Source organism: Erythrolamprus reginae, chromosome 2 (assembly GCF_031021105.1).
Source record: "Erythrolamprus reginae isolate rEryReg1 chromosome 2, rEryReg1.hap1, whole genome shotgun sequence".
Taxonomy (NCBI): domain Eukaryota; kingdom Metazoa; phylum Chordata; class Lepidosauria; order Squamata; family Dipsadidae; genus Erythrolamprus; species Erythrolamprus reginae.
In genome coordinates this window covers 308236787-308249366 of record NC_091951.1, presented here as the reverse complement: position 1 = coordinate 308249366, position 12580 = coordinate 308236787, and the positions used below count along the sequence as shown (strand labels likewise).

The 12580-nt window shown below is 37.3% G+C and overlaps 1 protein-coding gene across 8 annotated transcripts in view; it reads right to left on the bottom strand.

The window, feature by feature from the left end:
- The window catches only part of MEF2C (myocyte enhancer factor 2C), a 204019-nt gene that overhangs the window by 47312 nt on the left and 144127 nt on the right, over window positions 1-12580 (bottom strand). For all 8 annotated transcript variants that reach the window (XM_070743055.1, XM_070743056.1, XM_070743058.1 and 5 more), the window contains one exon: window positions 9585-9728. In XM_070743055.1, coding sequence (XP_070599156.1) covers window positions 9585-9728 — 144 coding nt within the window. The remainder of the gene's footprint in view (window positions 1-9584; window positions 9729-12580) is intronic.

The following is a 12580-nucleotide window of genomic DNA, read 5'->3' as shown; positions in this document are numbered from 1 at the left end:
ATTTATTATTTGGATTTGTATGCCGCCCCTCTCCGAAGACTCGGGGCAGCTCACAACAAGTGAAACAAATCATAATACAGTAATCCAATTAATTAAAATATTTAAAGATTTAAAAAACCCCATATACTAACAGACACACACACAAGCATACCATGTATAAATTAAACGTGCCCAGGGGGAGATGTGCATTGTGTGTCATCATGTTATCAGAATTAATGTAAATAGAAATAAAATTTCAATGAAATGTAAGTTTTCCTTTGGCCTATATTTTGGTATGGCTTGTACCACATCATACAAACTTTAAATACAGCCTTTAGCTTCAAAAGTTATACATGTCTGCTATGAATAATACAATAAAACTAGAAACTGTTTTTGGTTAGAAGACCCTGAAAACCCTTTTTACCCAGTGAAGTGTTTAGTCTAGGTCTAGCACAGATTCTTTACATTAGTTCAGCAGTCTCACAATTGTTTCAGTTCTGCATTTTAACACGCAGATAGGACAATATCAAATGTAGTTTCCTTCATTGGCCTTAATTCTTACATTTTTTCCCCAATACATTTTAAAACTATTTTCCTCTCATGCTTTTATGTCAATGGAATATGTGCATTTATAAACACAAAAAGCTCCTACACTGAGCTTTGCATTGACATCTGAATGCAGCATTTCTAACTCTTCTTACTACAGCCTCTCCATGATCTTTAACAGTGGGAAAGCAGATATGCACATGATCATACACAAACTGTCTTTGCACTTTGCTTGTAGCACTTGAACAAAATTTCAGCTACTATTCTAAGGAGAGGAAGGTATTGTAGTTATTTGTAGTGGCAATTTACTATGGCCTTCAGAACACGGGAGAGAAGTTTCCAAGAGTAATGCTATTACTACCAACATAATCTATTAGCCAGTGTTGTTCAGTACTCTCTCTAGCCACAGAGTAAAAATGGACAGAGAATTTTTATATAATCTACTGTGTCTGTCTGTCTGTCTGTCTGTCTGTCTGTCTGTCTATCTATCTATCTATCTATCTATCTACCCTTCCTACCTATCTACCTATCATTGCATCAAAAATATTGTTTTATTTTTAAAACAATGCTTTCCAAGGTTGTAGTATATATTTTTAATTTAGCTGCAAAATGTCATAATAATCTGAAAAAACATATAGATATCCATTTCCAGCAGTGATGATGGTGATGATTTAATTCAAAAATATTTAATGGATTATCTTGGAAGACAGGTTTAAAAAAAGTAGCAATTTCAGTCTTCATGGAATTATAAAAACACACGCATCTATCTATCTACCATTTTCTCTCTCTCTCAATCATCTATCTGTCTGTCTAATTAGACTTTATTTCTGGTCTGAAGCATTGCTAAAGTTGAGACTGCCAGGAATATATTTGGTATGTATAAAAGATGTTTTGCAAGCCCTGTTTTCTATCATTTCACTATTATCAACAATTAACAGCCAATTCAAGAATGGTGAAAGCAAATGCCTCATTGAAAGTTATTTGAACCATTGACAGAATATGTTTCTGCATGATGCAATGTTGGACATTAATATAGATGGGTTTAAGACTGACACTGGAAAGCATCACAATAGCCAAATTTCTATAGTAATAATTACCCTTTTACCAAATGCTAGGCATAAGAAGTTCACAGCTGTGAACAGGCTTCCTGGCTGGTTACTACAGGAAACAGGTTGCTAGGCTAGTCTTATCTCTTATAGTTCTCCCAACATTATTACAAGAGGAGTTCCATCTGTTTTTCTTTCCATCTTTCCTTACATCTGGTTCCTTAATATTGCAATTCCATTTGAGTAGAGGTCTGAGTTTCCTATCACAAGCCTAAGTGAAGGGATTTGAAAAGAAGCAAGTCTAAAAGGGTAAGATTTTGACTGAAGAAGAAAGAAGGCTAGGAGATTTCACAAGGCCATTTAATCAGTAAATCCTAATCGAGCAACAGTGTCAGGTTGAAGCTTAGCCAAAATAAAATCACGCTGGAAACTTCAAAGCTTTCTTTTCAACATATGGAGTTAGGCAAGTGAGAAGACCATGAATGGGAAAGGAAATATGAGTGTGCATGCATTCAATTAAAAATTGCATACACATGTTAAGCATTTCAGAAAACAGTACTCTTAACATTAGTCCCATTTGAAGGTTTTCTAGCCTCTTGAATAAAATATTAAATTCTCCAAAAGTTTGCCTTTGACTACAAAGAGCAGGTCAGGTCTGTCAAGTATTCTTTAACACACCTGAAAAATATTCTATGCCACCTTATGAATGCTTTTTAAACAAAAAAATGGCAATAATTCTTAATAGCAAATGTCTCCCATCTGGAAAACAGATCCTGCACAAATATGCAGCTTTACCTACAGTATGTCAGGTATATTTTGTTGCTAGAGTTTTGAGATCTAAAGGTCTTTTTTTCCAAAAGGCAACTGATCTTTCTTGTTTTTAATCCTCTGAAAACGTTTTACTTCCTATCAAAGAAGCTTCTTCAGTTCTCAATTAAAGAGCTGAAAAAACTTCTTGGATAAGAGGCAAAAAATTTTTAAAGGGAAAATAACCTCAGAAAGTCCAGTTACCTTTTGGAAATAAAGCACCTTTGGGACAACCATGACCCAGATGATTAAGAATCTCCATAGACATACTGTCTGGAGAGCATTTTTAAATTTTAAAGTTTCTTGAGAGACTCCCACTAGAATTAAAATGCCACAACCAGAACTGATACCTGCTATGGATTATCAAATTTATTAAGAACAAAGATTTTTAAAAATCCACACATTTTTACATGGATGTTAAGTAGCTATAGAAAAAGAAAAGCAACAGGGGATAAGCGGTCAAAGTGGTAATGTCTGTATCAGGCCTGTACACCAGTGATTTTCAAACTTTTTTGAGTTGTGGCACATTTTTTACCTTTACAAAATCCTGGGGGACAAAACCAACCAAAATGACACTCTAACACAGTACATATTATACATATAGTTAATAATATAGTTTCTAAATGTATTTATACTCCACTTAGTGTGAAACCTGGGCCTGTTTCGATGAACATCTAGTGGCGGCAACATTTACCTCCAGTCCTGACCAGGGTTAGAAATCGGGACCAGGGGGAGGAGTAGCAGCTTCAACTATTCATTGCAGCCACACAATGACAAGTGTGTGGCAGCCCGAGCGGGGACCTTCCTGGGTGTGGATGAGAGGCGGCCTGCTATTGGTTCATCGCTAGTAGTCGGGATGAATCCTAGAAGGTGATTGGTCAGTGAGCGTTCCCTGTGCCTCCACTCTAGCTGGAGGGATTGTGAGGGGAATGTTTATGTTCGGATGGAGGTGGCTGGCGGCAGGCCGGATAAATGGCCTCTGCGTGCGTATCCAGCACACGGGCCGTAGTTTGGGGACCCATGTTTAATTTAATTTCCCCACGGCACACTGGTTGAAAAACACTGCTGTACACCATATGGCTTTAGGACCTCATGTAGCCAGTCAAACAACCTTGCTCAGCCTATCCAGATTTTTTTCAAAAACTAATACATTTACAGCACCACTGCCCCCAACCTGAAAGACATATTGCCAGGTATTTCCAATTTTTGCTGCCAGCTCCTGTTCTTCTGATGTTCCTTTACCTGTGGAACAGCTAATTAGCATTCAAAATATTTACTAGTACTAATCTAAAATAGTACTAATACAACATATGCCCAAAGTCTAAAAATCATTTCATTTTCAAAGAGTGTAGATCAGACATGATTTAATTTCCAGGCCCAAGTGCCTGGGAACCATTTCAGGATTTAATGCCTTATGCCTCCTGTTCTTCAGGAGAATATTTCTTCATAGATCCTGCAACAGAAAAGGGGCGTTGGTCTTACCTGATACGCCTATTCTTGTAGGGTGGAGTTAACTTCCAAGAATAGGAAGCCAATGAGGATTGAGTCTTTCAAAATGTGTTTCTTCGTCCTCCTGCCTTAATTTCCCCCCTTTGACAAAAAATGATGGGAAGACTTGATGTGCAACTCCCAGGTCAAACAATATAGACGAAAATAATTTGATGTCTAGACTAAATCCAGTCTAGACTAAATTTGGGCAGGATTAGAGATTACTTCCACCCTATAAGAAGAGGCATATCAAGTAAGACCAAGGCTCCTTCTCCTTAGTGCGTGGAGCTAATCTCCAAGATTGATACATACCAGAGCAGTCTGTCCGTTGGGAAGATTAAACCTGGCTGGCATCCCCAGTCTGTGCCACCATGTGTTGCAGGACTCTGCAACCAAACACCACCTCAACTGATGCAAAAATGTCAGTTTTGCAGTGGTGGATAATGGGAGTTGGTGAGGCCCAAGTGGCTGCCCGGAAGACCTCCTTGATGGATGCTTGAGTGGACCATGCAACTATCGTTGCAGCGCTACATGTTGAGTCACCCTGGTAAGCCATGGCAAAGACTTCAGGTCATAAGCTTTCACAACTACACTACACAGCCAGTGGAAAGACCCTTGTTAAGGCCATGTTGCAGAAATTCGAGGATGTTGGTGATAGATCAACAGGGGAATATCCCACCTGTGAGCACCAGGAGCAAAATATTTTCTAAGTGGCAGAATCACTTTATTTCTGTGGATGCTAAATGACACTGTTCTGGACATTGTGGCACCTTAGAGTGTCCCGCTCAAGCACCAGGTAGTCAGTTGGTATCACCATGGGTCCGGGTTTACCACTGACCCCTGGCATAGTGATGACTTTGTCGGTGGGATTCTACATGGTTGGCAGACTTACAGATCTTTGAACTCTGCAAACCAGGTTCTCCTGGACCAGTGAGGAGCAAAGAGTAGAACCTCGGCTCTCCCCTCCAAGATCTTTCGGATGACTTTGGGGTGGAGAGGCAGAGGGAGGAACTCATACAGCAGGCTGGAAGGCCAGTCGCATCAGAGAGCATCTACTCCACTCCCTGGGTCCGGAATCAGGTGAAATATCCGGGCAGCTTAGCATTCTCCACGGTGATGAAGAGGTCCATGATGGGGAGACTGAAGTGAGTCACCAGGGCTTGGAAAAGAGAAGGACAGAGGCTCCACTCTGCCTGGTCTATAGTAGTGTGGCTGAGCCAATCCGCAGTCACATTGGCGACCCTGGAGATGTGCCCCATTGAGAATGACAGGAAGTAGCGTTCTTCCCAGAGACCTAGGGTTCTGGCGTCATCCATGAGATAATGGGACATGGTACCCTCTGACAGTTGATGTGGGTTTTTGTAGCCACATTGTCAGTAAAAGACCATAATGTGCCAACCGACCATCATGTGTTTCAGCTGTTTGAGCACCAGATAGACTGCATGTAGCTCTACTACATGACAATCAATACCCTAAATTACACCCATAAGGGAGCTATGAAGATTTCAGAGCACAGATTTCACATGGTTGTATCACGTAGAAACCAAAGTTTCCCATGCTGCTATATTCTGAAACACTGCAGCTTCCAAATACTGTTCAAGAGCAACCCCATGTACAACACATTATAGTACCGGTAGTCCCTGCACTGAAAAAGGTGATACGAGTTTGATTTTCACCCGAATAACTATTGAAGCATCCCTATGGTCACGTGATCACAATTTGGGTGCTTGACAACTGCCATGTATTTTTGACAGTTGCACTGTCTTGGGTTCATAGATCACCATCTGTAACTTTTCTTGCCAGCTTCTGACAATCAAAAGGGGGAGCCAGATTCATTTAATGACCACAACATATGATTTATTTAAAAACTGCAGTGATTCACTTAACAACTGGAGCAAAAAGGCAGTTCAAACAGGAGAAAACTCACTTAATAACTGTCTTGCTTAGCAATGGAAAGTTTGGGTTCAATGATGGTCACAAGTCGACAACTCTCTGTAATTTATTTGGGAAGTGATAAAGGCATGACAAGGAAAACAGTGTAAATATCTACTTAGTCACAGTTGCTATCTGCTCTTAACAGAATCATGATACTAGATCTTCCAACTGCACACCAGCTTGGTATATGGCGTGCTAACATTTTTGGAGATTACGATGGAAATCTTTGAATTCAGGAGTGCCACAAAATCTAAGACCACATAGTTACACATTAGGATTAAATTATAAAAAAATTAATACAGTTCTATCTACATAAAGTGGAAGATTATAGTAAATTGTTTTTAGAAAATAGCTCTTGATATTTTTTTCTATCCTAGAAAATGATGTTATGGAGTAATCTAGATCTCAAAACTAATTAAAATGTATACATTTTGTTAAATAAAATTGTTTTTAAAAAAGGTTGTGATGAAGTGGAAAGTCAATTCTTTATGTATTTCTTTAATTTTTCCTTACTACATTCTTTTCTAAATTTCTTTTCCAGTTTCTATTTTGTCTTTTCTACACCTATTTTTTATTCTTTTCTAGTTTATATTAGTTTTTTCTGTTGTGATTGTACATGTTAATAAAAATTACTCTAAAACATGTATGTAAAAATTGTATTGAAGCCGAGATTTACACTTTATATTGATAATATGAAACTGATGGCTTTTAAAATCATTGGGGTTTTTTTTTACTTTAAAGGATTAATACTATATCCCTAAAACATCTCAGAGACAGTATTTACAATTATGTTTATTGACATCCCAATTAGGGCATGCAGCGTTTTAAGTCTTGGAAATAACTGGGTGCTTATTAAATTCAATGACACAAAAAACTCTCTACAATTACTTTTTATATAAATTCTGTTAGCACGGATCATTTTGATATGTAATTTGTAATAATTGAATGGAATAAAGAATAAGAGATTAGTTTAGTAGACAATGAAAAGAGGTGTTAACATCAATCCCAGAAATTTAAATACATCTTAGGTTACAATTTATTTAATAACAATATCAACAACAATACTTTAGACTTACTGAACTCCATTGTATTTATAAAGAAAAAGCTGGATAAACTGTCATGTTGTTAAAGAAAGATGCAGTCACTTAATGCTTCGTGCAAACATATGTTTGTACAGTATTTTTTAACTGTTCTGTTTTGGGAAGAAATCATTACATGTAGTAACAAGAAGACTATTTAGTGTTGTCACAGGTTCATTTTTTTCTAGAGAGTTGCATGAAAACTGATATTTGGACATTTTTTTAAAAAAATCTGTATGAAATTCTACAGTTTTGGAAAGGTAAGATCTTTGCTTCTTTATGGACTTCTGGATTGATGTTACCAAGAGAGGAAAGAATTGGTTATTGATCTAAATTTATTTTGGATAATTATAATAAAATATGAAATACATCTAACATTAACTGAAATCCTTATGTAGCCATTTTATACTTTTATGCATTCACAAATGTGTCCTGTATAATTTGGGGTTTGTTTGCTTTTTACTGTTTTTGGTTTCATTTTTCTCTTTCTTTATGTTTTCTGTACAGATGTAATGAGCTGTGAGAATAACCTTGAGAGGGAGGAGGAATTTAGACAATGTCTGATATGACAAATCTGAAGCCAAAGTGGATGAAGAAAGCATCTCAGAATTGACCTGCTCTAGTTCTTTGGACAATAAAGTCAGGGGAGGGGAGAAGCTTTTAGACTTGCAAGACTCTGTTACTATGACCTTACAATAAAGATCATATTAGTATTCTTGGTTTTTGTTTCTGGTCTGGACTCTCTTTTTAGACTTGACTATTGTTTATTCTTCTTTGGATTTTACATTCAATTGATAGATGCTGTTAAAAAGCCCTAATTCTTATAATTTAATCTACAAATATAACAATAAATTTATACAGCTAGATAAATGACAGCCATGATAAATGATATTCAAAGATGATATTCACTACTTGGTTCCCATTACTAGCTTTTATGGTAACAAGACAGAGACTCAAGTTTATAGGACTTCATAGGACTTATTTATTTATTTATTCGATTTTTATGCCGCCCTTCTCTTTAGACTCAGGGCGGCTTACAACATGTTAGCAATAGCACTTTTTAACAGAGCTAGGCTATTGCCCCCACAATCCGGGTCCTCATTTTACCCACCTCGGAAGGATGGAAGGCTGAGTCAACCTTGACTCAAGTTTATAGGATTTCATAGGACTTATTTATTTATTTATTTATTTATTCGATTTTTATGCCGCCCTTCTCCTTAGACTCAGGGCGGCTTACAACATGTTAGCAATAGCACTTTTTAACAGAGCTAGGCTATTGCCCCCACAATCCAGGTCCTCATTTTACCCACATCGGAAGGATGGAAGGCTGAGTCAACCTTGAGCCAGTGATGAGATTTGAACCGCTGACCTTCATATCTATAGTCAGCTTCAGTGGCCTGCAGTACAGCACTCTACCTGTTGCGCCACCCCGGCTCATTATTACAAGGGAACTAATCCTGATTTTATTCTTAAAACCACCATCACTTTATCAATATGAGATGTTAAGGAACTTTACAATATTACATTTTAATATTGTAATTAAATAACAAGCTGCCAGTTTCTAAAGGATTCACATGTAGGGGAATACAAAATTGAATGTATAAGTATTTATGAGCAATATGTTTGATATATGTTTAAGTGCCAAAGAACTGTTCTTTTAGTCTAGAATGGATGAAAACAAATGTCCACTTGAATACATGTAATAATATTAACCATATTATGGCAGTACTTGTCTTATCCACACTAATTCCCCCCTTTATGTCTATGCAAACAAAATAGCTACATGCAGAGTTATTTCTCTTAAGTATCTGGCAAGGCATATGACTGTTAGAAATTTGGCTGTGGTTAAAACAAAATGTAGCGCTCGTTAAAGCATTAAGAGAAATGCTGATGGGATCAAAGCAAATTGTCTGATAAAGCTGTAAAAGTTATCCTCAACACACAAATGATTGAATGCTACCATTAGATTCTCATGCAGACTCTTTTCCTGCAACTAGCAAGTAGCTACATAACCCTTCAGTGTGGTAACTGAGTTAAGAACACAGTGAATTCCAGTAGTAGCAAGACTTGCTATCTTGAAAATATTACATTAAGAGATTTTTCATTTTATACTGGTGCTTCTTCTTCCTTCAGACCCACCAAAAACTGTGAGAATGTCAGCTTCTGCACAGCATGTTTTACCGATGTTCTCTAAATACATTTTGGGGTAGCTCGGTGTGGTAAACCAGAATTCTGTAAATTTACTAAACATAACGTCCACTTTCAAAAACTTCCTTCTTTAGGTTTTGTCAAACACATGTCATGAAGGAACTTTCCGCACTTCAAGAGTGAAAAAAAAAGATAATTGGGTCCTATTTCCTTTCTGTATGTTGGCTGTAATGGGTGCTGTCAAAATATGTAGCTCATTGAATGTGTTTCTTTTGGAAGAAACCAGAACTGAAAGGGTTAGGGTGTGTTACTGCAGTGGTTATCAGCAGACAGCCATCTAACCTTTGGTACTTACAGGAAGTTTATGGCTCTTGATCATATTATCAAACTCTTCATTAATTTTTTTATATTTTTCTTCAGTGCGTGGGGTGAGGGCATAAGAGGAGTCTGGATCAGGGCTTTCACAGCCTTTGTTTTCTTTCTTGTTCAATGCCTGCCAGGTTCAGAGAAATATCAGAAAGTAAAAAAAAAATGAAATGGAATTCAGAGTACTTACACATAATCTTTGCCTGCTGATCATTAGATCAATATCTTCATTAATTTTCCTGTACTTGTCCTCAGACTCAGGGCTGTGACCTACTGAATCATCTGCATCGGGATCTGGACTGTCACACCCATTAAGTCCTTTCTTTCTCAACGTCTGAAATACATAATTTAAAAAGTTGAAGCCTTGACAGAGGCTGCAAGAGCGATTCAGGGCCTTTACCGCAGTTCTGACTGGTTGAAAGCTGTCACATTATACATTACGGAGAGACAGTAAATTGAGATGTTTGGGTCAATAAGCAGCAAATTTTGTTACCAAAGACAGCTCTTCTGAAACAGAATTAGTGAATGAAGAAAGCATAACTTCTAATAAAATATCTGCATTACCATCACAGCTTTTCTCTCGAATGGAAACATCACACACAGGGCAATGAATTCAATAAAAAAGGAACTAGTAGTTCATAGTGAATAGAATGGCAATACAGTATCAAGCCTACAATTGTTCTTATATTAATCTACAGCGCAATCTTTTCTGATACTGCTCTGTAATGGGACTAAAATGAAGCAGTTAAAGTGATAATGGCCATGTAGTTGTCAAGATACTTTGACTCTTACTGTAATATCATAACCTGAAACATTTTAAACTTGTTTCTATAAAGTAAATCCTAATATAATCACTTATCTACAGTAGCATGATCTTCAACATTAATGAAATGCTTTGATCAAAAAAATTTCCTTTTAACTTACTTAGACATAACTTTGGAGCAAAGAATCAAGTTAAATTTACAATTTTATCTTCCATCATATTACTAGAGGTTTTATCAGGATTTTGAAACAAGTCTTGCTGTACATCAAGTTCTGAATTTTGGGGTTGGCATATTGATAATTAACTAAATTAAACATTTTTAGTTTAATTTAAACTATAAGTTTAGTTTAGTTTAAACATTGACATTTTTAGTATCTTGTATATTTTTTGGGGTGGGGGTGGGGGTAAGAAACTCAACTTTTAAAAAATCCTATAGAGAAAATACCAGTCAAAAACATGGGATTCAGAATTCGAAGGTGCCAACTGTTTGCACAAAAAAGTTAGAGATTTGAAATATAAAGAGGAACAAATCTTTTTTTTTTTTTGGCAATGCATCTCAAATGTCTTTCTCTGTCATTGAAGGGCAGCCAGGTCTTATGCTCCTTGCTCCCATTAGGAAGATTTATGTCTTAAGTAACACAAGGAATTTTTGCAGTATATTCCCAATCCAACCCTACTGTGAGTATAACATTTGCCACTCTTATTTGGCAGTGCAGAAAAGTTCAGTAAAAAAGGCTTGGTAGCATTTCTGAATGTCAGCTCTTACTCATTCTCATTTTAAAAATTAGGGAATTTTTGTTGTAATGATTAAAACAAAATATAGCCACATGACATAGCAACATAGAAACATAGAAGACTGACGGCAGAAAAAGACCTCATGGTCCATCTAGTCTGCCCTTATATTATTTTCTGTATTTTATCTTAGGATGGATCCCAGGCATGTTTAAATTCAGTTACTGTGGATTTACCAACCACGTCTGCTGGAAGTTTGTTCCAAGGATCTACTACTCTTTCAGTAAAATAATATTTTCAGATTGTTCTTATGTTCACTTTCCTATTAAAACACTTCCCTCCTGAACCTTATTTAACCCTTTAATAACATATTTAAATGTTTCGATCATGTCCCCCCTTTCCTTCTGTCCTCCAGACTATACAGATTGAGTTCATTAAGTCTTTCCTGATACGTTTTATGCTTAAGATCTTCCACCATTCTTGTAGCCCGTCTTTGGACCCGTTCAATTTTGTCAATATCTTTTTGTAGGTGAGGTCTCCAGAACTGAACACAGTATTCCAAATGTGGCCTTACCAGCACTCTATATAGCAGGATCACAATCTCCCTCTTCCTGCTTGTTATACCTCTAGCTATGCAGCCAAGCATCCTACTTGCTTTTCCTACCGCCTGATCACACTTCTCACCCATTTTGAGACTGTCAGAAATCACTACCCCTAAATCCTTCTCTTCTGAAGTCTTTACTAACACAGAACTGCCAATACAATACTCAGATTGAGGATTCCTTTTCCCCAAGTGCATTATTTTACATTTGGAAACATTAAACTGCAGTTTCCATTGCTTTCACCATTTATCTAGCTAAATCATTTACCATATTACAGACGCCTCCAGGAATATCAACCATATTGCACATTTTAGATGACTTTTTTTTTTTTTTACAATCCACAGCTGAAAAGTCAGTGATAGGTTGAGAGGATTGAATTATTTTAAGTATGCTGAGATTTACTTAGTGGAAACAAGATGCTGAAAAGATGGAAAGGGAACAGTGGATGCTAAGGGCAATCCGCAAAGGATATGTAAGAGAAAACCCTCCAAATAAAACCTATGAAATGGCAATGGTCAAAGAAAAATATGTCTCTATGATAGAAACAAATATTACGGGCATCACAATAACATTTATATGAGTTTGAGCACCAAATGCAGGACAAAAGCCATTTATTGACTTATCAGAAAGTTTATTGAACTTTTAAAAGTAGATCTTGAGATAATGACAGAGCCAGAAAAAAGATACAAAGAAGTTTGGTCACCGATGATACAAAAGGCACTTGTCCTCTTTAGAATGCACCTTGCTGGGAGTTTGCAGGGGTTCGGGGAAACCTCTAGCTAATATTTTGTACAGTTCAGAGAACTCCTAAATCCCACTCCTGGCTGGTCCTACCCACCCCACTCTACACCTCCCAGGAGCCCCCACACAGTCCGTTTTGGATGCAGGTAAGTGCAGGGAGTGCAGAGAAGGTGAAAATTGGGCTTACCGGAAGTTTAGGAAATCCGGAAACAGGCCTATTTCCAGCCTCCAGAGGGCCTCCGGTGCCTGGGGAAGACGATTTCACCCTCCCAGAGGAAAGCCTCTGGAGCCTAGGTAGAGTAAAAATGCCCTCCCTCCACCATAGTTCAGGAGACTGAATAGTCCAGG